General features: G+C 43.4%; 1 protein-coding gene across 3 annotated transcripts in view; it reads left to right on the top strand.

The window, feature by feature from the left end:
* Positions 1-27,189, top strand: part of L3MBTL3 (L3MBTL histone methyl-lysine binding protein 3) — a 94,018-nt gene that overhangs the window by 19,119 nt on the left and 47,710 nt on the right. For all 3 annotated transcript variants that reach the window (XM_040424355.1, XM_040424356.1, XM_040424357.1), the window contains exons 6-14: positions 10,331-10,385; positions 12,010-12,098; positions 13,356-13,460; positions 15,128-15,263; positions 16,798-16,889; positions 17,004-17,155; positions 17,965-18,041; positions 22,377-22,462; positions 22,801-22,911. In XM_040424355.1, coding sequence (XP_040280289.1) covers positions 10,331-10,385; positions 12,010-12,098; positions 13,356-13,460; positions 15,128-15,263; positions 16,798-16,889; positions 17,004-17,155; positions 17,965-18,041; positions 22,377-22,462; positions 22,801-22,911 — 903 coding nt within the window. The remainder of the gene's footprint in view (positions 1-10,330; positions 10,386-12,009; positions 12,099-13,355; positions 13,461-15,127; positions 15,264-16,797; positions 16,890-17,003; positions 17,156-17,964; positions 18,042-22,376; positions 22,463-22,800; positions 22,912-27,189) is intronic.

The raw sequence follows: 27,189 nt of genomic DNA, 5'->3' as shown, positions 1-27,189 counted from the left end.
TATTCGATGCAAATGACAGAGTATAAATCAAATTTTATTGAACAAACCTCCCAATGATGACAGTATTTTTTTTCACAAATTAAAAAACTCAACATGAAAATGTTCCAGATTATTATGCACAACAGAGTTACAAAACATTTTATAGGCTGTAAAGGGAGGAAAGGGATGCAAATGAGCTCTTAACAAGCTCTGCCTCTAATGCCACCAGATGTAAGGCAGAGCTTGTCAAGACTCCATTTGCATCCCTTCCCTCCCAGAATTCCAGAGGAGCATGTATGGCCTATAATGCCTCGTTTCCACTGAGCGGATCGGTTCGGGTCGTTTAGAATGGAACGGGTTTGAATGGTCCGGTCTATTCTGGTGAGCGTTTCCACTGCAAATCGGACCGCCGGGGCCATACAGGTTTTAGAAAAAATGCCTCTCATGATGTCACACTAGTGCGACGAGAAACGTGATGCAGCGTCACTCAGCGTCAGCCAAACAACAACAACAACAATGGAGGTCATTCAGCAGCTCGTCTTTTCTCTGCTAGCCTTTTGGTTCGTAATAGGCAAAATTCATACCGCACTGTATGAGAGAAGGTTGCGAGCGGCAATGAGAAACACAGCCGAAAAGAGAAGAAAACTTTTAGCTTGGATGTGTAGCCGGGAGGAGAAGTATACATTTGTGCTGCTAAGACAAAGACGGCAGCGCTATAGGGTAAGCACAACTGACTGACTTACCTGAAACACACACACACACATACACTGACACACTGAAACACACACTGACCTACACACACACTGACCTACACACACACACTGACCTACACACACACACTGACACACACACACTGACCTATACACACACTGACACACACACTGACCTATACACACACTGACACACACACACACTGACACACACTGACCTATACACACACACACACTCACTGACCCACACACCCTGACCTATACACACACTGACCCACACACCCTGACCTATACACACTGACCCACACACCCTGACCTATACACACTGACACACTCACACTGACCTATACACACACTGACACACTCACTGACCCACACACCCTGACCTATACACACACTGACACACTCACTGACCCACACACCCTGACCTATACACACACTGACCTATACACACTGACACACTCACACTGACCTATACACTGACCTACACACACACACTGACCTATACACACTGACACACTGCATTTTTTACAGATGCTTCTCCTTTTGGCAAAGCAGCGCCGCCGACCAGTGATTTGGGCTTTCCCTCGTGCCAATGAGTGGTGGAATGTGACCGTCCCAGGATTCACCCACAGACAGTGGGTGCAGAATTTAAGGATGTCAGAGGAAACCTTCTCATTCCTTTGTGCAAAGCTACGTCCAGTGATGGAAAAGAAAAGCACCAACTTCAGAGCCTGTTTGCCTGTAAGGAAAAGAATTGCCATTGCACTGTGGAAGCTGGCTACCAACAGTGAATACAGGAGTATAGGTCATCTTTTTGGTGTCAGCAAATCATCAGTGTGCCGGTGTGTGCAGGACTTCTGTAAGTCTGTGTGCACATTGCTAGCGCCTGAAATTGTTCATTTTCCTAACAGGGAAAAGCTCAAAGACATGGCTGAGTACTTTGAGAACAGGTGGGGCCTTCCACAGTGTGTTGGTGCTATTGATGGCTCACACATACCAATAATAGCACCACAAGAATACCACACTGACTACTTCAACCGAAAAGGCTGGCATTCCATCATCCTCCAGGGAGTAGTGGATGGCAAGGGACTATTCTGGAATGTGAATGTAGGAAAGCCTGGGAGTTTGCATGATGCTCGGGTTCTCCGATTGTCAACATTTTGGGATTGGGTTGGCCAGGGAGGCCTGTACCCTGTTAGCACTAAGAACATTTGTGGGGTGAATGTTGGCTATTATGTGCTTGGGGACTCTGCCTATCCTTTACAAAATTGGCTCCTGAAACCATTTCCTGACAATGGGCGCCTAACAACAGAGCAGCAAATCTACAACAAGAAAACATCCAGGGCACGTGTTGTAGTGGAAAATGCGTTTGGAAGACTTAAGGGTAGATGGAGGTAGAGTTGTTGCGATACCAAATTTTTGATTCGGTTTCGATACCATGAAAAAGTATTGCGATACTCGATACCATTCGATACCACGCGAAAAAAATAAACAAAAAAAGCCACGTGCATTCCTCATTTTTAAAAATGGCGAATCGCGCAGTTTTTATTTTATTTTTTCTGTTCCGGCATTCACCACCTAGATTTTTTTTTTTATATTTTAATAGTTTGGACTTTTCTGACGTGGCGATGTAATATGTTTATTTATATATTTTATATGTGAAATTGGGAAAAGGGGGGTGATTTATACTTCATATTTTAGTGTTTTTTTTTTTTTTCACTTTTTATTTAATAACTATTTCCCCCCTTAGGGGCTAGAACCTGGGATCTTTCATCCCTTTTCCTATTCATCCTGATAGATCTCTATCAGGGTGAATAGGACTCCACACTGTCCCTGCTGCTCTGTGCTTTGTGCACACAGCATCAGGGATGTTACCATGGCAACCAGGGCTTCTGTAGCGTCCTGGCTGCCATGGTAACCGATCGGAGCCCCAGGCTTACACAGCTGGGGCTCCGATCAGAAGCTGCCACTGCACCACCAATGAGGGGGAGTGGAGAGGTCCCTGTGGCCACTGCCACCAATGATTTTAATACTGGAGGGTTGAGAGGGGCCGGCGCACTGTGCCACCAATGATTTTAATGGGATGGGGGGATTGAGGGGGGGGGCACACTGCACCACCAATGATTTTACCCCTTTATACAGGAGGCGGGTACTAGCAGATCAGCGGCAGTTAACTGCCGCTGATCGCAGCTCCCTGTCAGGGGCAGGGTGCCGGCAATGCGATTCTGCTGCCGGCACCCGCCTCCTGTATGTGTTAAAGACTGACTACTGTATATGAGTCCAGACTTTCACTATTAGGCCACACAGAGCGGCGCCCAGCGATGTCTCAGCACTCACCATTTAGTCCTGGGCGCCGCTCCGTTCGCCCGCAGTGCCCCCTTACTGTCTCCTCTCCTGCTCCACATGCTGCTGATTACTATCGGAGCGATGGGAGGAGACATCAGCTTCACTAGTGGGCGTTCCTTCTCCCTGGCTGTAGCGCTGTCCAATCGCAGCGCAGGGAAAAGGAACGCCCACTAGTGAAGCTGATGTCTCCTCCCATCGCTCCGATAGTAATCCTATCATTGGTGGCGCAGTGCGCCCGCCCCTCCTCCGCCCCTCTCTTCTCATTGCCGCCCCTCCTCCACCCCCTCTCTTCTCATTGCCGCCCCTCCTCCGCCCCTCCTCCGCCCCTCTCTTCTCATTGGTGGCAGCGGCAGCAGCACAGGGGGAGGGAGGACAGCTTCCTTCTCCCCGTGCTGCTGAGAGAGAACATGAGCGCGCCGATAGCAGCGCGCTCATGTTCAGAGATACTAGACTGCGCAGAAGCGCAGCCCAGTATCGAAAAAACGGAAATCCCGGTATCGTATCGATACCGGGACAAAAGTATCGATTGGGTATCGAAATTTCGATACCCGCAACAACCCTAGATGGAGGTGTCTTATGAAGAGGAATGACAGTGACATTCAACTTACCAAATCCATGGTCCTAACGTGCTGTGCTCTTCACAATCTTTGTGAAAGTCATGGAGAAGACTTTGACCAGGATTGGAATACATCTCCAGAAGAGCCAGTACCAGTAATAGCAGCACAGGATATGGAAGAAGAGTGCAGTGAAATACGTCAGGCTCTGATGAGGCACCTTAACGTTAACGTTGTTACCGTGAATAATTAAAATCTTTAATTACTTTTTGCTAAATGCTAAATAAAATCAGACATACTCAGAGAAGTCGTTCTTGTTTTTTATTCCACAAAAAAAATCATCTTCCTACATATTTTGTAAAGGCAAAATTTTGATAATGTAGAAACATTGTTTACAATAAAGAGCTTGTAAAGGTTTGTTTTTTATTAAGCTAGTGCAGGGATATGCAATTAGCGGAAATCCAGCTGTTTTGCAGAACTACAAGTCCCATCATGCTTTTGCCTCTGGGTGTCATGCTTGTGACTGTCAGAGTCTTGCTATGCCACATGGGAATTGTAGTTCTGAAACAGTTGGATATCCACTAATTGCATATCCCTAAGCTATTGCATTGTTGTTTTTTTCTTCAATTTCACTTCCAATAAATGTTTTTTTTTTGTTTTCTTTGTATGAATTTCTAACTTCCTGTTCCTCCTCAGTAAGCTGTTCAATAAGCTGTGCTGACTGACTAAACACAGCTCAGATGATGTTGTCAGGTTTACTGAGAAGGAACAGGAAGTGAGAAATTCAGACCAAGAAAAAAAACATCTAAAAAGGAAATTAAAGGAAAAGGTAAACCAAAAATGCCAAGTATATTCGCAATTACATCTACAATGCAAAAATGAGAAGAAATTAAGCGATCGGGGGTGCCCTTTGTTGAAATCCAGGCTCCACCGTCCAAGGGGGGTGATAACGCAAAGGAGGCAGAAGGGAATCAAAGCAGCAGCACAAAGAAAGCCATGTGCAGCAAGGAGCAAATGTGTCCAATCTTGTGTGATCGCTGATGGCTCAAAGGAGCCTATTAAAAAAAAATCTAACCTTTAAAACCCACTCTAATTATATATTTTTAAACGTAAACATGGGTACAGGTCCTGTGCTGCATGAAAGGCACTAATGTCTGGGTGGTGACCTGGGTTGACGATTGGCTCCAATCACTTGAACAAGCTGACCAAGGACACCGAGGAAGGCCTGGTTGAAGGTAGCCAACTGCTCCATCTGCTGCCGGGCAATTTCTGCCTCCTGGCGCATAGCTTCCTGTGCATCCTGACGTACTGCTTGAAACCGCCTCTCAGAAAGGTTATCCATTCTTTCCAGCTGCCTTTCTTCTGCTGCCCGCATATCCTCCATGACTGTGCGCAGATCCAACTGTAACCTTCTCCTTTCACCTGTAATATACAAAAGACCGAAATATTGCTTTTGGTAACATCTGCCAAACCAATACTGTAAGCTCCTTTCTCATCTGCCCCACACTGATTCACTGCCACACCTCTGTTCCCCCTGCTCATCTGCTACACCAATACACAGCACTGCTGATCTGCCCACTGCTGAACCCCCTTCTCATCTCTTCCACCACTGTACCTGCTGCTAATCCCCCCTTCTCATCTCTTCCACCACTGTACCTCCTGCTAATCCCCCCCTTCTTATCTCTTCCACCACTGTACCTCCTGCTAATCCCCCCCTTCTCATCTCTTCCACCACTATACCTCCTGCACATCTCCCCCTTTTTATCTATTCCAACACTGTACCTCCTGCACATCTCCCCCACAGCTGATCTCCCCCTTCTTATCTATTCCAACACTGTACCTCCTGCACATCTGCCCCACTGCTGTTTTAGTTTAAGAAAATGCACAGTTAAAAATTTATTTTTTATCATCATGTCTTACCATTGTGCCTTGGTGCATTGGGAGTACTCTGTAGTTGGCTACTCTGTGGTTGGCTTGAGGAAATACTGCTGCTGTTGCTGCTGAAAGACATTGAAGGTCCATCTTCTGATAAGTTTGATGCATCAGTGGAGAGTCCATCAACTGTTTCTGAAAATAAACATATGGTTAGATATTATATTTTAAATGGTAAGCAGAGCGATATTCTAAGCGAAGTTTTAAAAAAAAAAAACTTACCAAAGGGGTCTACCATGGATTCGAGAATTACAGTTGCAGAGTCCAGACCTCCCTCCCTGCCTTGGTTTGCTGGCCGATGACCGTAAATGGCGTCCATGGCGTCGTACCACCTCCAAGCAATTGGACAGTTTCCACTACGGCTGTTGGCGTCCTTAATTTTTTTATATTGTGCTTTAAGCTTTTTAAGCTTTGCCCTACACTGGCCCGACGTCCGTTCAAATCCCTCGGCTGCCATCCGCTGCGAAATATCTTTATAGACCTTTTCATTTCTCACTGATCCATCAAGCTCACTCTGAATAACGCCATCGCCGATGATTGCTAAGAACGTAGATAGTTCCTCAGATAACCAGACCCTGCTGTTGTTTGCTGGCATCCTTCTCCTTTATATGGACTAATAAGGCGACGTGGTGATTGTTTGGCGCTTTGCTTTGACGTCAGCATTGATGTTTTCTGACCACCAATCAGTGGAAAGTACTGTGTGACGCCAGTAGCTCCGCCCTAACCGTACCGTTCCATTTTCTATGGACCCACATGAGAAGCAGGACCCTGAATGGCGCGGTTCGGTTTTATGGCACGCTTTCATAATGGAAACACCCAAAATAGCGTACCGTACCGAACCGATCCGCTCAGTGGAAACGAGGCATTTGTCTCCTCACGCTGATTTAAGGTGCTCTCTCCTTAAGGAGAGTTAGTTCCCCCCTTGCTCGGACACAGGCCTCTCACCCAGTCAAGCCAGTACACTCTCCACTGCACTGATGAGGGGCAATCACCCCCTGAAACAGCTGTCTGCAGATGAGGTGCTGGCTTATTTACTATCCAAGTCATGTCTCAAGGCTTAGTTAAAGAGCTGAACATTGACTTATAGGATAGCTGCCCTTACATCTGGTGGCATTAGACACAGAGCTTGTTAAGAGCTCATTTGCATCCCTTTCCTCCCAGAATTTCCAAGGAGCTTGTATGGCCTATAGGTTGTAAATAAATGAAAATGGTTATTTGTTGAATTTGCAGCATTAAGCGGTCAAATTTACTAAAATTAAAAGCCATTTCAATCAAAAACATGTTAACAGGCCATATTGCACGTTAGCATAGAACCAGAGGTGCACTACCAATGCGGCGAGGTGAGGCAATTGCCTCAGGAAGCACCATGTAGGGACAAGTAGGGGGCAGCAGAAAGGCCTTGGGCAATGAATGCTTTCATTGTGGAAGTGTTCATCTCTTCATATTCAACTGTAATGTTTTCCAAGTATGCCTTTAACAGTAAGGCCTTCAGTTTTCGCCTCAGGCAGCAGATAGGCTAGGTTCACCCTTGCATAGGACCCCTTCTTTGATATAACCTTCACAATTTTTGCATCTATTGAACTTTTTGGAGAGTTCAATGGATTGAAGTCAGGGAAGGATGGTGGCCACACCATGAGTTTCTCACCTTTTTTATGTCCATAGCAGCCAATGACTCAGAGGTATTCTTTGCAGCATGAGATGGTGCATTGTCCTTCATTAAGATGAATTTGCTACGGAAGGCACAGTTCTTTTTGTACCATGGAAGAAAGTGGTTAGTCAGAAACTTTATCTTTTGCCGAGGTCATTTTCACACTTTCAGGGACCCTAAAAAGGGCCTACCATCTCTCTCCCTATGATTCTGGCCCCAAACTTGACTCTGACACCTCCTTGCTGACGTTACAACTTTGTTGTAGTTTTCCTTTGATTTGGCTCACCTGGCAAACTTATTATCACAGGTGTTTGAGATGAATTTCAGTGATCCAAAGAACCCTGCGACACAATACCTCCATGAGTTTAATTGAAAAACAAAAAAATGCATCTTTATGACACTTAAATCCAATTTGCATAATTATTTGAAACGTGGTATAAATGGAGAGTCATTAACTCCTTCCAGACATACGGCGTATATATTTGGCACAGTGGGAATTTAGTTCCTGAATTCCCCAGTATATGTATCAAGTGGGCACAGAAGCTCTATTCGCTCAATCAGGACAGGGGCCTGCTGTACTGCTAGCATCAGTGATAACTATGATGCAAACGGTTTAAACCCTTAGATGCCACAGTCATTGCTGACCACAGCATCTAAGAGGTTTACAGAGGAAGGGGGCTTCCTGACTCAACCCATCAGCTTCCTCCCATGCAGCTTTCAGGTCTGCCAGCTACGGAAGCCTATGAGGCCCAGTCCCAAAGTTTTCTTTGCATTACTGTACTGCATTGAACCAGCCATCAGACCGTTAAAAGTTGAAGTCCCCTAGTGAGACTAAGGGTACTTTCACACTAGTGTTTTTCTTTTCCGGTATTGAGTTCCGTCATAGGGGCTCAATACCGGAAAATAACTGATCAGTTTTATCCCCATGCATTCTGAATGGAGAGAAATCCGTTCAGGATGTCTTTAGTTCAGTCACTGAACGGCGTTTTGGACGGAGGAAATACAGCAGCATGCTGCGGTATTATCTCCGTCCAGAATTCCGGATCAGTTGCTGGAATGCAGGCATTAATTTACATTGAAATGTATTAGTGCCGGATCTGGCATTAAAAATACCGCAATGCCGGATCCGTCCTTCAAGTCTGCGCATGCGCAGACCGGTAAAAATTTTAAAAAATATATAACCGATCCGTTTCTCCGGATGACATCCAAAGAGACGGATCTGTTCTTGCAATGCATTTGTAAGACGGATCCTCATCTGGATTAGTCTACAAATGCTGGCCCTCAGCCCTCAGCCCCTGACTAAGCCTTAGGCGAAACCCGGGTCGGGCATGTTTTTATGAAATGCTTTTTACTCCTTGAATTTTGTAAGTACAATAAATTGTATATTTGCTTTACCACTTGGGTATTGCACCATGTGCTTCTTTTCTTTGTGAAGGAAGGTATTGGTGCTATGTATTGAAATTTGGTGCTATGTATTGAAAGTTTCGGTTGGTGGCAAGACGCTGCAGGAGAGGTCCATAGGAGTGGAATGTGAACAACCATCTGTTGGATCGAGTGTCGAGTCTGCACTGTGTCCTAAACTGCTGATATTAGCGCGGTCCCTGAAATTGCTTGTGGATTTTACAAATGCTGACCGTTTGCATGCAGATTGCCGGATCCAGCAGGCAGTTTCGGCAACGGAACCGCTTGCCGGATCACTCTGCCACAAGTGTGAAAGTAGCCTAAAAATAAAAAATAAAGTTTCAAGTGTAAAAAAAAAAAAAAAAACCCTCATCAAGCTATTTACTATTATAAAGAATAATATAGCCATATCAGTTATTGCCACTGCTTTATAAAAATAAAAATATCATGATTTTCCATGTCAGATGAACGCGATAAAAAAAAAAACTACGCTAGAACAGCTAACCTAATATGAAGCAATAAAAAAGTCATATACATCACCTCATTCCACAAAGAATGAGACCATCGCCAGAAAACATTTTTTTTAAATGGTTCTCTGAAAATGGCGACACACTTTTTTTTTTTTTTTTTTTTCCCAATGGCAGAATTGCCTCATTTTCTTTGTCCTGCTTACCAAAAAGCTAAATAAAAAACTATCAAAACTTGTATGTACCCCAAAATAGAGCCAAATAATAATGGCAACTCATCCCACAAAAAATAAGCCCCCACACAGCTCTGTCGAGAGAAAAATGAAGAACGTATGGTTGTCAGAAAATGGCTGTACTGGCACCCAGAGGCTGACTGAAAGCAACATGGCACCCATAAACCAATCCATCAAAATATGTTGCAAAAGCCAAAAAGGGGTCTTTCTTTCCGAACCCTGCAGCGTACCCACATTTATGGCATTTCTGTATCCAGCAGAACCTGCCTAATAATTTAAGGGCCGTGGTGTGTCTCAGATGGCACCAGCTGGGCACTGCATATTAGGGACTGAAATGCAATATCTGTGGATGATTTTCATTTTGCATACCGGTAGTCTGCTGCAGATTAATTTCTGCAAAATACCTGTGGTGTCAAAATACTTCCAAAATGGGTTGCTTTTTCTCCTGTTACCCCCTTATGAAAATGAAAAATATGGAGAAATAAAATTTTTCAGTGTCTAAATTCTTTGAAACACCTGTTTTGTCAAAGCACTCACTACACCCCTTAAAGGGCTTCTGTCACCCCACTAAACTCATATATTTTTTTTTGTGTACTTATAATCCCTATCCTGCCATATTGCCATACATTGTTATTAATAATTTTCGTTCAGTAGATTTAGCAAAAAACTTACTTTTATGATATGCTAATTACCTTTCTACCAGCAAGTAGGGCATCTGCAGAAAACCGCCCCCTCCTTCTGATTGACAGGGCCAGCCGCGATCTCCTCCTCCGGCTAGCTCTGTCAGCATTTCAAATCCCGTGCCTATCTTCATTCGGCGCAGGCGCTCTGAGAGAAGGACGCTCGCCTCCTGAGCACTCCCTCAGTGCGCCTGCGCCGATAACGTCTTCTCTTTCGGTGACGTCATCGGCGCAGGTGCACTGAGGGAGTGCTCAGGAGGCGAGCGTCCTTCTCTCAGAGCGCCTGCGCCGAATGAAGACAGGCGCGGGATTTACATAGAGGTGGATATGTAATTTACATAGAGGTGGATATGTAAATGTAATTTTTTCTTCAATAGGAGAGACTGAGAGTGTACCAGAAGAGAGGAAAAACTGCCAAGCAAGTAAAAGCAGGTAGAGTATTGTGCTGCTCTTATCCCTTTTTTTTTAATTTATTTTTTAATAGGATTTATTTGTAATTTTACAAATTATAATTTACGGTATAAGAAAGAGCCAGTGTGGTTCAGGTCACATAAATTTATGGTGATTGTGGTATCAGCTTGGGTACACGGACACTTCCAGATCCTGAAGCTGTGTCCACAAAGTACAGCACTCCACGTTAAAAATTCAAATTACTATTGAAAATCTATGTGTCCAAAACAAACCACTTGTGCATTTTGGGCAGCAAGGCACTTACTCTTACCACACACAGTAAAAGCATTGTTGGACTTTTTTAGATCTGTCCTCCCACTTCGCTAGCAGGTGAGTAGATCATGCCTGACTGAGGTAAGTGGAACCCTCCCCACTTCACTTGCAGGTGAGTATATTTTGCATGACTGATGAGGTTGACAGCCAGGCGGTGCTTTGTACTTGCCGTACTACCAGTGTCCTCCCCTTTGAGTGTTCAAAGACAAATCCCAGATACCATAGAAATAACATTTGGAGAGAACCCTTGATTGGACTTAGAGGGGTTTTCCGTAATTTTTATTTTAGAGACCCATCCTCAGGATTGGTCATAAATATCAGATTGGTGGGGGGCTAACACCTGGCACCCCTGCCGATCAGCTGGTTGTAGGGAAGGCTGCTCTCTGTGCGAGCATAGCCGTCCCTTGTTTGTTTACCTGCTCGCCGTCAACATTGCAGTGGTGAGCAGGCGTAACTGCAACCTGTCACTTCTATGGGACGGCTCCAGCCGTCCAATGTTATTTCTGTGGTCTACTGATGCACAACAAACCTCTGCTCCAGTCATACATGATATACTCACTTGCAAACAGAGAAGCTTCAATCTAAAAAAAAAAAATAACTCTGCGATCCTGCACTGTTAATGCTATGTATTATGGCTAGTAAGTGCTCTCCATGAAACGTGTAAGTGGTTTGTTTCATGGACCTATGGATTAAATGAAAATTTGACTTTTTAACACGTAATGCTGGACTTCTACATATTTAGCTTGGGGACAAAATTGCACACATTGCCTCCAACCTTGACTCAGTCACCACCCATTTACCTCACAACTTCCCCTTTTACCTTTTTAAAACTCTATAATATACATGAAAAGTAAATACTAGACACAATATGGGCACTCGTTCAACCCCCTATTTGACTTGCAAGCAACATTTTATAATCTATCCATGGCCATTGTCAAGGCCAAAATGAGTTGTGTACCAAAGGGGTTAGCTTTACAGGGACAATTAAGCCGTAGATCCCAGTGCTGTGAAATGTATATTTATACATTGGAACAAAAGAGGTTAAAATATTTTTCAAGTGATTAAGGTTAGGGTGATTCTTTATATTCCGTGCCATAATGACAATTTTCCTGGCAGAAAGGAGCAAATAGGCAGAACAGCCTAACATAGGAGGAACCTTGTATAAGTTCAAGGTACAAAACTTGACACAAGCCATAAGTTCCTATAAAACGTGTTTGTGCTTTAGAGGTTAAGCTATTTTTAATCTTACGCTTTGTTTCCCAGTAATGCCATATATTAGCCCCCACATGTTTTATAATATTTTAGTTTTCTATTTCTCTTTTTGCTAATTAAGCATCTGCACAGAAGAAGAAGCTCTGGAACTGGGTTTCATACCTGGAAGAGGAGAAGATGCCAGCTGCGCCACTAAAGCTCTTCAAAGAGGTAGCATTTGTACGACTCAAGATTAGCTCATGTATGCTTATTAGTGCAAGCTTGTAAGAGGGGTATGTGAGTAAAAATTCAACAAATCATAATTGGAATGGCTCTTAAAGGTACCTTTTAGACAGGCCAATTATCGTTAAATCGAGCGAAACTGCATGATTCGAGCAGTGTAAAAGCAATGAATGATAGTGACAATTGGTAGATTTCTCATTGGTTCGATCGTTTGTGTGGGCACAAAAATCATCGTTGGATGTTAACGATTTCATACGTGTAAAGAGGAATCATTCACTGCACGCAGGATTACAGACGATTACACTGTGGATGTGTTTCAGCACGCCACGCAAGTTATCGCTTTGTCTTTGCAACTGTTTGCTTTACAAACAATGGAATACACATTCGAAATTACTTTTTTGTGAACGATAATCCGCGCGTCTAAAGGGTCATTGTTGAAACATTCACTACACCAAGAAACGACTCGTTTGTCGCTCAATCGTTTCGATCATCACCTCGAGTAAGGGCCCCATACAGTCTTTTGTTGGCCTAACCCGCCAAGAACGGTGGGCTCAGCTAACACTCTAAAGAGTGTGGGGAACCCCTGGCTCTCTTCAGAAGGATCGATCAAAATGAATATTTTTGCCCAATCCTTTTGTTCTCTCCCCATAGAATACACATACATGTGTATGGGGAAGCCGGGAAGGAGACGGGAGAGATGTGTATGGGCAGCCTTATATTTGTGTTCACTTTACTCCGCAATCTCCAATATTACTCTTAGTCTCAAATGCTTTAACATTGAATCAAGCACTTAGAAAATCAACAGAAGAAAATACTTTCTTTTTCTTCTTGCTGCATTTGTGTTTGGTAATCAGTATCTAGATTTGCGATTTCTCATTTTGTCTTTCCTAAATTACTGATGAGAAGAAGGGCCCAGATTTACCAATGTGTCTGCAACAAATATCTAGGATTTCTATGTGTTTCCATCCCACTTGACAAGCTGTTGGGGCTTAGCTGAAAGGGGGTGGGCCACACTGGAAATGGGGGACCTAAGATGTGCCAAAATTGTAAATGGTTGGTACAGAGTCAGAAAAGTGTCTATGCCTGCACCACATTTCTCATCCAGCCTGAGCCCCTGTGATAAATCGGGTGCAGGTCTAGAAAGCCTGTCTAAGCTTCTGCCATCTGTAGGATTAGTAAATCTGGGCCAATGTTTTGTTACCTATTAGCAGCACTTTTAAACTTTTTTTTTTTCTTTGCTTTCAGCATCAGTCGTTTCCTCAGTCACGGAATAGCTTTAAATTGGGATTAAAGTTAGAAGGACTAGATCCAGAACATCCATCCTTGTACTGTGTCCAGACTGTTGTAGAGGTGAGAGCCACTAAGTTTAGCTGCCAGCATGTCATGTTGTCTATTGCAGTAATAATGTGAACGTTATATAGGTTTTTCTGGACAAAAACATTGATGTTTGATTCATCCTGGTAAGCTTCAAGGGAATGGACTAAGCTGCATACCAGACAGCCTCCTATACAGATGAGCTTTAGACAATGTAGTCTACTTAGACAATTATGTTGAAGCAACCCCTTTATTTTTCAGATTGGAATTGATTCCAGGGTTGGGCATCTACCAATTAAACAATGATAGCTTATCCTAAGAATAGGCCATTGATGTTTGGCTTCTAGAAATTCCTGTAGCTCTTTCATGATTGGGGGTGTTTGGGCCTTGATGCCCAGAGCAAAATTTCACCTTTTATGATTGCAGCATTCTAAAAATGATTTTTTTAAAATTTATTTATTATTAAAGCGCCATTCATTCCATAGCGCTGTACATATGAGAAGAGGTATACATACATAATACAGGCAATTGCACTAATCATAAACAAGACGAGTTACAAACTGGTACAGAAGGAGAGAGGGCCCTGCCCGTGAGGGCTTACAATCTACATGGTAATTAACACATGCCCAGTGACACTTTTGAGGCTGTTGACATCAGGAGCGGGTGGATCGCACAGGTGGTACTGCGCCTGCGCAAGATTTCAGCCGGACGAATTGAAGATTCCAGGTGCGTGGCTTGAATGAATTAGTTGACGTAGCAGAGGGGGCGGCGCCGTTAAACTAGGGTGTGGGACGATACTGCATAACGAGGAGGCGTGCTTTGGCTCTAAATAAAGGTGGTCTAGGCACTGTGGGGGGGTGTTACTGGGCTCAGAGGGTGAAGGATAACGCCCCTCTGGGCCCCTACAGGGTTCTTTTGCATAATACAAAGATCGCTTTTTTTAGCAAAATGAAAGCATGAATATAAGAAAAAAAAAAACACTGCAGGAGATAAGGTATTTTATTAAACATGGCAATGGTGACCGCTTAATATGGTCAAACCAGGTGACAGATTCCCTTTAAATGTATTTTATTGCCATACTCCTTCCATTTTCGGATAGTGGATTGAACAGTGCTCAGAGCTTGGGATATCTTTTTATAACCTAACCCTGCTTTACACGTCTCCACAACTTTAACCCTGACCTGTCTGGTGTGTTCCTTTGTTTTCATGATGCTGTTTGATCACTAATATCCTCTAACAAACCTCTGAGGCCTTCACAGAACAGCTGTAGTTATACTGAGAATAAATTACACACATGTGGACTCTATTTACTAATTAGGCGACTTCTGGAGGCAATTGGTCACAGTGGATTTTATTTAGGGGTATCGGAGTACAGGGGGTTGAATACAAATACACACCACACTTTCCAGATTTTAATTTATTAAAAGTTTTAAAACCATTTATCATTTTCTTCACACATACTTGCTACTTTGTGTTGGTCTATCACATATAATCCCAACAGAATACATTTAAGTTTGATGGGTGTAACGAGAAAAAATGTGGAAAAGTTCAAGGGGTGTGAATATTTTTTCGAGGCACTGTACATTCTATGTAATAGGAACGTATTACTGCCAAAGCAGCTGATGCCAATTGTACAGGACAAAGAAGATTGGTGGTTTTGGGTTCAGAGAGGTAAGATTTACGAAATGTTTAATTTCTTATAGGTTCAAGGCTATCGAAACAGACTTCATTTTGATGGGTATCCTGACTGCTATGATTTTTGGGTTAATGCTGATTCTTTGGATATACATCCTGTGGGATGGTGTGAAAAAACTGGACATAAACTTGTGCCTCCAAAAGGTGACTGACTGCAACAGTTTGTTTTTGACTGAACAGCTTCTTTACCTTGAAACAAAATGTCAGAAACTTTTCCAATCTTTGAAATGTACATAGGGATGTGTACATGTCCTATTAGCAGTGTGTGTGTGTGTGTGTGTGTGTCGGGGGGGTTCGGGTTACTAAGCTAAATGTGCCAGAATTCTGACAATTGGCTCCATAAAACTAGCATACATGGTTTACACCACAGACACTTTTGTGCCCCACTCAGCAAAGGGGCTTGTGGCTTAGCAGGAAAGGGAAGCGGCTTAACAGGAATGGACCATGGCTTAAAATGCATCAAAAGGTTAGTGAAAGTTAAGCAAATAAGGTTGTGTAAAGTTAGAAAAATATATCTAAAGATGCACCAAATGTATCATTCAGCATGAGCCACCACGGTCTAGTCTGTTTACACTCTAGAAATTAGACAATATTACTAAATCTGTGCCACTGTAGCAGATACCTCTGTATTTCCCTAAAGGGCAGTTTAATGGATTTTTTTTTTCTGCTATCAATATAAATTCTGCATGTAATAGTCCTGGACACAGAGGGGCCTCAGCACTTAAATGGGTTCTTCATGAATAATTAGGTTTTAGCAATTGGCAGCAGCCTGCCTCATTAATCTGAGGATTCACACTTCCCTGGCCCATGCTGCTTCAGTTCTCCACACTAGCTCCAGTGTGTCCATATTTAGGTCTATGGAGTGTTTACATATAGCTGCTTGTGGCATACACACATGTTCCACTGCAGCCAATGACTGGCTTCAGCGTTGACATGGCCAGAAGTGGCACATGACCACTGAGGCCAGTCATTGGCAGCAGTGAAACATGTGCCCATGCTATTGCTGCGCCGGATGTCAACACAGTGGGGGCTGGGACATGGACACATTGGGGCAGTGGGGACCAGGTTAGTATGAATCCTAAGCTTAGTGAGGCAGGCTGCTAGCAACCGCTAAAAGTATTATTATTCACAGTTGGGCAATTATCGGGAAGGAGCATTCCTAAAAAACGTTCTTCCTGATAATTGCCCTGTGTATAATTACCGCCGATCACCGGATTAGCGAGCAGATGCTGAAGCGTCAACTGAATCTTTGTTCTGTGTAAACGGTGATCTGCTCAGAAACAATTAATATGTATGGGAATGAATGATTGCTCCTGCTGCAGAGAAGGTTATTGCAAATTCAGCTCTCCCCTCCTGTGACAAGTAGGCAATTAATGGGAATCAATGGTTCACTCCTGATAATTTCCTGCCTCGTTGGCCCGTGTAAAGGCGCCTTTACTTATATGCTTTTTCGAATCTCCAATTACTTTTTATTTTGGTTACTTAAAAACCTGAATGAGACTCCTGCTAGGATAATATCCATTGGCAGAAGAAAAGTTTTCAGGGCTCAATCTTGTGTATAATGCAGTTGCAATCATTCTTTAATTTTCTTCATCTTTTAATGTTTTTGGCTAGCTTACATTTATTAATTTGTCATTCTTGTTTTGGTAACAGTCGGGGTTCTTAATTGTGTTTCTAGGTTACAAAGATGGAGAGTTTAGCTGGCCCTCATATCTGAAACAATGTAAAGCTCAGGCTGCCCCAAAAACATTCTTTAAAAGTTACAACACGGTGAGAAGGCAAATTTAATATAGTCCTCGTCATCATTTATCTGTTCACCCTTTCCTGGAATCTACTTGTTACACTAGTATCATTCTATATCTTTTTTTTTTTTTTTTTTCCCAGCCTGTTACTCCGTCTGGGTTCCGGGTGGGTATGAAATTGGAAGCTGTGGATCGGAAGAATCCTTCCTTGCTTTGTGTGGCCACAATTTCCGATATTGTGGAGAACAGATTGCTCATTCACTTTGACAGCTGGGATCACAGTTATGATTACTGGTATTGTGTTCATATTTATGTGATAATATATACTTCCTGCTTGCAAATATATTTTAATAATTATATATAATGAGGTCTTAATTAATTCTCAGTCCTGAGGTTGTTGGCCTATCCACATCATGTTTGTGGTATTTCATGCTATATTCATATCTCAGACAGGTACATCTATTAGTCTGTTCCGGCAGAGAAACAGACTACCAGAGTTACCGTATCCGACATGTCCGAACACTGCTGGATCCTCTTTGACTCGAATGGGATACGATGGAGATTTGGTAGGTTTCCAGAATAAATGCTGGCTTTCGGCTGGACAAATACCGCTGTTTGCAGCCATATTTCTCTGTCTGAAAACCTGCATTTATGCCGGAAACCTGCTGGATCCCTGTTGGTTCCCATTATAGGGATCCATTGGTGTGGCAATGTCCTGCTATGCCAGCTAAGGTTACTCTGGTATCTGATCTGCTGGAACAGACTACCGGATGTACCTGCTGGAGATGTGAACGTAGCCTTAGCTGCTGGAGGGAAAATGTTACCATTCTCTGCTGCATACCTAATCCCATGCAGTTTTGTCAATTTGTGTCCCACTGTTTGTTTCCAATGACTTAATTTGATTTAAACCATGACATTGAAAAAATATGTGAAGGCTGACTATATCATTGATGTTTTCCTTAGAAGAACTAAGGAAACTTTGTTACCTACATCTATAATTTATTATATGAAATTCCCTGTTTAGTCTTTCACAGATCGGGAAGTCATAGTAAGATCTGAATAAACAAATATTTGAATAGCTCTTATTAGTTGCTCTTTCCTAGGTGTGATGCTAGCAGTCCATACATCAGACCAGTCGGGCACTGTCAGGAGGCTGGTATTTCACTGACTCCCCCACCAGGTAATGTTTTAATTTTTTAGTATTTAAAATTTTAAACTCGTTTTATTAAAGATTAACCATTCAGGTATGAATTAAGTAGGATAATGCACAGTAATTTCCCACGCAGCGGAGTAACACGACATGATATAAGCACAGAGTTAGGCAAGATACAGGGCATACAGTTTGAATCAAAATAAACCATGTGGAAGAGGACTTGAGAGTAGGTGCATACAGCTTCATGCAATGATAAGACTCTAATCACATCTCCTTTAACACAAGCTTAGATTATCAATCGCTGAGTACATATGTGAATTTTGCAAGGTTAACGTGGAGGAACACCACTCTCCCCAAACTTTCTGGAATTTTTGCGGACACTTCCTGTGTTTAAAGACAATGTTTTCCATGGACACTGCGTGATTAACTAGGGACTTCCACTGACCCAGAGACGGTGGTCTGTCTCCCATCCATCGGAGCGCAATTGCCTTCCTGGCTAGGAATAATGCTTCCCCTAAAAATATTCTGTTGTAATGGGACCACGACTCCTCATCCAGTATACACAGTTTGGGACAGAAAGGGATCGCGACAGGAACCATTGTAAATAGCACCCCCAGGACCGAAGTCCAGAAGCGGCGGCTATAGCTGCATTCCCAAAACATAGTGCCGACTTTTGGCATATCTGTCGAGCATCTGTGGCACCTACTATGGGAATTCCTTCCCATCTTATGTAGCCTGGTTGGAGTGAGGTAGCTCCTATGCAGAATAAACATCTGAATCAATCTATTATTAATAGAGGGTGAAACCCTGGTCGGAGTAAGAAACGCCTCACTCCAATCATCTTCCGTCAGGGAGGGTATGGACAGCTTCCATTTGTTCTCAATGGCAAGAGGGTTCATTGTCATACGGTTGCATAGCAGGTGGGTGTACAGGATGGAGATAATCCCTCTCGGTCCCTGCGATCTCAGCACTCCTATCAAAGGGTATTTTGAGATATCCCTCCCTGCCTCTCTAAGCTGGGCCTGCAGGGTGTGTTTTAATTGCAAGTATCTGAAAAACATATTGCGGGGCACACCAAATTTATCTTGGATCTGCGTGAAGGACCGTAAGTGCCCACCCTCATGCAGGTCTTTCAGTGTGCAGACCCTGTGAAGCCTCCACATGTCAGCTCCATCAACCAGTTTCAGATGGGCAAGCATGGGATTATCCTACAAGGGGATGACGTCAGGTAAATCCTTATATTAATGTAATTTAGAAGCCTGCCATACTTGATGTGCTAACCTGTGAAGGGGCAGCAGGCGACCGCGAGGGCAGTGTGAATTCTCCAGGACTGGCCAAAGAGTACCCAAATGCAAGTATTCCTGTAAAAAATACTCTGCATGAGACAAATCCGCTGATAACAACCAAGGCCTCAGGAACTTCAGCTGACCAGCCAAGAAGTCCGGGAGAGAGGCACCCCCTTGCATCTTAGGCCTCTGAAGCACAGCCAAGGAAAGTTTCCTTCTAGCTCCACCCCACACAAATGAGGCAATCATGGCATGAACACGATCAAAGAAGCCCTTAGATATGGGAGCGCAAGCATGAGCTAGGATGTATAGGCCTTTGGGAAGTAATATAATTTTAACTAGATTCAATCTTCCCATAATGGAAAGGGGGAGGGATCTCCACGACTTGAATTTGTCTACAAAGAGAGCCACCAGGGGTTCAATGTTCAAAGTGTATGATAGTTGCGCATTTCTAGTGATTACTATCCCTAGGTACTTAAAACGATCCACCAGGTTGTGGTAGTGAGAGACGGCCAAGTGTGATCCCAGAGAGGCATAATAGCTGATTTGGTCCAATTTATGCGCAACCTCGAGAATCTACCAAACTGTTTAACAATCTCGATTGCTCTAGGGAGTGATGTCTCGGGGTCAGACATAAACAGAAGCAAATCTTCTGCATAGTCCTATTTTATCCACCCTGCAAGCCATGGAGACACCCGTGTAGATCTGATCCTGCCTTATTCTTAGAGCTAGATGTTCTATAGCTACCGCGAATAGCAGAGGCGACAAAGGGCATCCCTGCTTCGTGCCTCTATTCAGTGGGAAGGAGCCAGAGTGATGGCCATTTATTAATATATCTGCCCTCGGTCGTTTGTATAATATCTCAATTCATCTAATGAATTTCGGACCAAAGCTCTTCAACACAGTAAGCAGAAATGTCCACTCAATCGAATCGAAGGCCTTGGCAGTGTCCAAGGAGGCCATAGCCCAGTGCTCACCCTCAGCCGCCCCTATCTGTGCAATCACTTGGGCCCTCCTGATGTTGTCAGAGGTGGACCTGCCCGGCATGAAGCCAGACTGACCACTGTGCACTACTGAAGTGACCACTCTATTGAGACGAGTTGCCAGAACTCTAGTGAGAATCTTATAATCTAGATTCAAAAGAGAAATAGGACGGTATGATCCGCATTCCAGCGGGTCTTTATCGGGCTTCAGAATAACCACAATTGTGGCGTCATACATAGAATCCGACAAACATCCACGGGTATGAGCAGTCTTGTATAATTTGTGGAGTTGTGGGCCTAGTATGTCAGTGTATCTGAAGTATACTTCTATTGGGATGCCCTCTGGGACAGGGGCCTTCCCAGCAGGGAGGTCTGTGATTGCTAGTTTAATCTCCTCCAAAGTGATATCCTCCTCTAAGACACCTCTATCCAGATCACTCAGCCGAGGGAGAGGCACCTCAAGAAGGTATTCCTCAATCTCGCGCGCTGTGTAAGTCACAACGGAATCATATAGATCTGTGTAAAAGCTCTCAAAGCATTCTAGGATACCATCCGCTGACTCCTTCACTAGCCCATCAGGGCCCCTAATTCTGATAACTGGGGGGGACATGTTGCTGCCACGCGCTAAGTGCGCAAGGAGCTTGCCAGCCTGATTGAGAGAATGATTTACGGTTACTTTTTTCTGACAGATGTATCATGTATAATCTGCCTCTGTTAAGCCATTCTAGTCTATTCGTCTCAGTTGGGGAGGATGTGAAAGCATTTTCTGCCTCCTTGCATCTAGTGTGTACATTTTTAGTATTTTTACACATATAGAGCTCTCTGAAGAAACTTGGTGCCTTCTTGTTACATTCAGGCACGATTGCCTGCATTTATTGATAATGATGCATTACTAATGGGAGAAGGTAGTTGGAAAAACTTTAACTGAATTAGTTAACCCTTTCGCTGCTAGTATAATTCCCACACTCTTGAAAACCTGACTTGTAAATTAAAATGTTACCTTATACCCTTTTTATATTTTTGAAAAATACACCTGGCACATTGTGTAAATGCCCCCTACTACTCATGGGTGCCTTTTATGCAAGAATCAGCACATATCCTCTAATTGGTTAGTGGGTTGACAACATGAAGAAAAGTTTCTGTATCCCTACCAGTGGTTAGTAAACAAGTGGAGAGATGTCAACTGGCTGTGAAGTTTCTTCTTGATGTTACATGCAGCTTCACCCTGGCACCCCTACAATCAGCTGTTTGAAAAGGCACCAGAGCCTCTTTCAAGGCAAGAGTACAGAGCTCCATGGCCTCTTCTTAGGCTAGTGACGTTAGGTTCTTTGGTAACATGGCCTATGTGCAGCTCAGTCCTATTCAAGTGAATGGGGCTGAATTGCAATACCAAGCACAGCTTCTAAGCAATGTACAGTGCTGTGCTTGGTAAGTTTTGAGAAGGCTGCGGTGCTCACTGAAGCTGATCGACCAGGTCTCGGGCCCCCACCGATCAGGTATTAAAGGGGTTCTCAGGGCTTTTAATATTGATGACCTTTCCTCAGGATAGGTCATCGGTATCAGATCAGCGGGGGTCCGACACCCGACACCCCTGCCAATCAGTTGAATCAAGGGAAGGTACGCGCAGTGCGCACATGCTGTCTCCCTTCTCTCTTACTGCTTGCCATAGACATAGTAGCAAAGAGCAGGAAGCCTTCCTTTCATACAGCTGATCTGCGGGGGTGTCGGTCCCCTGCCAATCTGATATTATTGACCTATCCTGAGGATAGGTCATCAATATTAAAAGCCTAGAGAACCCCTCGAATACAATTGTTTCAGCACTTGCCTTAGTCGTAGTACTGGACTTGCCAGACTTGGGTGAAATGGTTTAAAGTATCAGAAGAATAATAAACTGCCTATAAGGTGGGGGAAAAAAGCAAAGTTACTCATTATAAGAAAAAATTCTAGATGAGTTTCCTTTTAGTTTTCCTGAGTTTTCCAGGATATAGTTGGATATTATCGGTGTGGAATCTGCACCAAAAATTCTAAAGTCTATGAACGAATTTACCCTGATGTGCTGAGTAAGTCATAAGATCTATTTTTACACTCTTTAGAATATAAAGATCCTAAAATCTTCACCTGGGAAGCATATCTGGAGAAGACTGGCGCTCAGGCAGCCCCAGCAAGGGCATTCAAAGTGGTAAATATTTGCTGGAATATGTATAAAATAAGAAAGCCATTGCCTGTTGTTTTGGTCCAGCTATTACGGTATATCCTAGACCTCTGGTCTGCTAGAATTGCACTGTAATAATTTAACTGGATCTTAGTGTGTTTTCTCTGCTATATATAAAAAAAAAAAAAGTAAAATGTCTGCCAATTTTCTGTATTCTGTGCTGTTCGTAAAGCCATTTGCTATTTTACCCTATGGGCTGTTTACCTTTTTTATTTTTATTTTTCTTCACATCATTCGTACACAGAAACAGTTCCACTGTTTTAAATCATTGAATGTTTGCTTTGTCTTTCCATTCTTGTTTTAAGCGCCCACCACATGGGTTCCAGCCACAGATGAAACTAGAGGCTGTTGACAAGAGGAATCCCATGTTAATTCGAGTTTGCACTGTTATAGAAAGAGAAGAAAATTGCATCAAGGTAACTCTGACAGATCTATCTTGAACAACATGTCCACCTTGAATTGTCCCCTCTCCTCTCTTCCTTTTTTTCCGTATTTGACCGTTAACAATCTGGCTTCTGACCCCACCACTCTATGAAACTGCCCTTACCAAAGTCGCCTATGACCTGCTAACTGCCAAAGCCAAAAGCCATTACTTTGTTTTTCTTCTTGACCTATCCTCTGCCTTTGACACAGTTGACCACTCCCTTCTAACACAAGCTCTCGCATCTCTTGGCGTTACGGACTCTGTATCACATCATACCTTACAGACCAGACATTTAGTGTCTCCCGCTCACATAGCACCTCCTCACCTCTTCCTCTCTTGGTCAGTGTCCCTCAAGGCTCTGTCCTAGGACCCCTTCTCTTCTCAAACTACACCTTCGGCCTGGGACAGCTCATAGAGTCCTATGGCTTTCATATCACTTCTATGCTGAGGACACTCAAATTTACTTCTGTTCCAGATATTACCACCCTACTATCCAGAATCCCATAATGCCTATCTTCTATAGCCTACTTCTCCTCCTCTCACTTTTTAAAACTTAACATGGATAAAACAGAATTTCTCACCCATATTCATTGGGGGACACAGGAATCGTGGTATAGGTATGTCCTCTAGGAGGCGTTGACACTAGTAAAAGCTGTTGGCTCCTCCCCTGGCAGCTATACCCCCTCCAGCCTGGAGAGAGAGCTTCAGTCTTTTCTAGTGTCAAAAAAAAAAAAAAAAAAGCATTTTAAGGTGGTTGCCTAGCCTCCCTGTTCTCCCGGGGGAGCATGCCAGCATTGGTCCGCCACGCTGCCTCCTCCCCCACAAGAAGACAAGGTGGACCAGGGCAGCCTCGCTCCCCTGCATCCTGCCATCAGAAGGGTCACCCATCCAAGTCCCTCTTTCAGCGTCCTGCCACTACGGTGCCATTAACTGAAGGGGTGACCCTGCTGGAGAAGAGGAAGGGTGAAGATGGCGGCTGGACATATAAGTGATGCCTGCTCCCGACTCAGGTTTTTCTTCTCCTGGGGACATGCTGTTCGAAGGAGAGGTTGAGAATTCTGATTTGGACATGGATACGGAGCAGCCTTCCAAGTTGGCCTCCACTGTGGATAGCCTCATTGCTGCCATCCGTGACACCTTCTGGGTGCAGGATGATTCCCCCCCCACTGACCAACAGGGGGTATCCTTCTTCTGTCCAAAACAGGCCTCGAAGGTGTTTTCTCGCCATAATGATTTTTCGGCAGTGGTTTCAAAGGCTTGGGATCATCCAGACATGCGTTTTTCCACCCCTAAAAATCTGGATGTCCTATATCCTTTCCCAGCGGATTGTGTCCTGGTGGGCATCCCCTCCTAAGGTCGACCCACCAGTGGCACGGCTTACCAAAAATACGGCTATTCCAAAGTATTTATTAAGGAGCATTTAAACTAGGAAAGGGGGGCAAAAGGGTGATAGTCCAGCAGTCCGACTGCCCCCCGGAACAATGCCAGTAGCACGTAGGTTAAGAAATGACAAGCTAAGAGTCTTGTCTACAAATGCTCGCAGTTTAGGGAATAAGCTCAATGAACTTGAGTCTATAATGGCATCTGAGAATATAGATTTAGTTGCTGTTACTGAGACATGGTTCAATGGGAGTAATGACTGGGATATAACAATACCAGGGTTCTCTCTATATAGGAAAGACAGAGAAGGCAAGAAAGGGGGAGGGGTGGCCCTGTATGTGAAAGATGGCATAAAATCGAATTTAATACAAGTTAGCAAGACCAATTTAGAGTCAGTTTGGGTTACCTTGCAGCTTGATAATCATAAGGTAACTCGTGTAGGTGTGATATATAGACCACCTAGCCAAGTCAAAGAATTAGATGATCTACTAGTTGAGGAAATAGCTAAAATAACATTGAAAGGGGAAGTTATCATTATGGGAGACTTTAATCTTCTTGATGTAAATTGGAAAACCAAAATGGCTAGTTCTGCCAGGAGTACAGATATTCTAAATTCCCTAATGGGATTATCTCTACAGCAAGTAGTTGAGGAGCCAACCTGGAAGGAGGCCATTTTAGATTTTAGTATTCACAAATGGGAATTTGGTATCTGATATTACTGTAGGGGAAAGCTTGGGATCTAGTGATCACCAGTCAGTGTGATTTACTATAAGTACACCACACAAAAACAAAGGTTTTAGATTTTTGAAAAACTGACTTTTCAAAAATTAGATTAGTGGTATACGAGTCCCTATCAGATTGGAACAGTTTCAATGGAGTCCAGGAGAAATGGGACTACTTAAAAGTGGCACTATTGAAGGCAACAGATAATTGCATTAGGGTACTTTCACACTTGCGGCAGAGAGATCTCCCTCTGTTACTCTCCTGTCTGTTCTCTCTGCCAAACCCTTCGCCGGCTCCCCTTTGCCCAGAGAAACAAGTACAAAATACTTACTATGACATACAAGGCCATCCACAACCTGTCCCCTCCATACATCTGTGACCTGATCTCCCAGTACCTTCCTACATGCAATCTCTGATCCTCACAAGACCTCAATCTCTACTCTACTCATCTCCTCTTCCCGCAATCTCCTCCAAGATTTCTCTCATGCAACCCCCGTACTCTGGATCTCTCTACCGCAGCATATCAGATGCTCACCTACCTTGGAAACCTTCAAAACAAACCTGAAAACCTGGCTCTTTAGAAAAGCCTACAACCTACAGCAACCCTGCTGCCACTATACCGCCATGATTACCAGTTTTACCCTCTGTTTCTTTCTCACAGCCCTCCTAGGCAGGGTCCTCTCTCCTTCTGTACCAATTTGTAACTTGTCTTCATGCTTATTCAACTTTTTTTTTTTTTTTTTGTATGTATCCCTCTTATATGTACTGTGACATGGAATGAATGGCACTTTAACCCTTAGAGGACTCAGAGATTTTCCATTTTTGCGTTTTTGTTTTTCAGTTCACATAGCCTTATAAGGGCTTATTCTTTTGCGGGACAAGTTGTACTTTCTAGTGGTGCATAAACATTTTTTATTAAGGGAAAAGACTTCAATAATCATGACAGTACAATTGCTGTAATTACATAGTCCTGAGGATTACATGTTATGTCAATAAATAATCCTGTTACCCAGTGCGTTTTCACAATAAAAGAAATGTCATGTTTCACATGTACAGCAAAATATCCTTCAAGAAATGCTGATGGACATATGAGTATTATCTCAACCATCCCTAATTTTATTTTTCTCCCCATAAAACCTCCCTCCCCCCCTATCTCATTTAAAACCAACTAACCCCCTGCTTGAAGTCGAACACTAATATCTTCCATGAGACCTAAATGGATTCCACCAAGGTCCTTTATCATCATGCACTCTCCTATTCCTCTTTAGTAAAACATGTTTAATGCCTTGCTAAACGTCCTAACGTTCCCCTCAATTGTTCTTTCAAGTACCACTGAATGAGCGTGAAGGATTTTATTGTATTTTCTATTTCAGAATCAGACAAAATTTGTGTCATGAATTCTCGCCATCTTTTCAAAAACTTGCCTCCCTTCCTTACTCCTTTCTGCTTCCCTGCGTTCGAGCGCCATCAAACCTTTCAGGTTTACTAAAATGTCATCCTTAGAGGGAATCAAAGGTTGCAGCCAAAGTTGTAATATGTTTCTTTTGGTCACCATACAGATTGCATGTAAAAGAGCTGGCAACCTTCTCTCTGTAGAGACCCCATCTCTGGTCTCTTCCCAGTAATGGAACAGGTATACCATGGAGTTCAGTGGGACTACCAGATTCCAAATGCCCACCATCCCTTTAGTATCTTATCCCCAGCTTTTGTATCTTTTAGTATTTGGGCCCAAAGTCGAAAAGCCTGTTGCGGCAATCCATCTTCCCATCTTTTCTTTATTTGGAAATACAAGAGAGAAATCGATTGGGGGGCCTGATCCTCCCAGTAGTATCCTATCAAAGTCTTTTTTAACTGTTTCTTTAGAAACATCTACTAGTCTATCCGTCAGGAATTTCTTGACCTGCGCTATTGTATGGTTTGGAAAGAGTCAAGATGATGTGCGCCCCTCACTTCCTGACATGTTCGCCATCTATGTTCAGTTTCGTGCATCATTTGTTGGGCTGTTACAATTCCCTTCCGTCTCCATTCCTTAACAAGAGCACTGTCTCTACCCTGTCCAAATTCTGGGTGTCCCCATAAGGGCAAATATTTTGATACTCTATGACCTAAGTGAAAGTTGTTTCTGAGAGCTCTCCAAGCTGCCCAGGTGTGCCGGAACAGTATTGAG

The sequence above is a fragment of the Bufo bufo genome, chromosome 3 (genome assembly GCF_905171765.1).
Source record: "Bufo bufo chromosome 3, aBufBuf1.1, whole genome shotgun sequence".
Lineage (NCBI taxonomy): Eukaryota > Metazoa > Chordata > Amphibia > Anura > Bufonidae > Bufo > Bufo bufo.
This window is presented reverse-complemented; position numbering and strand designations above follow the sequence as displayed.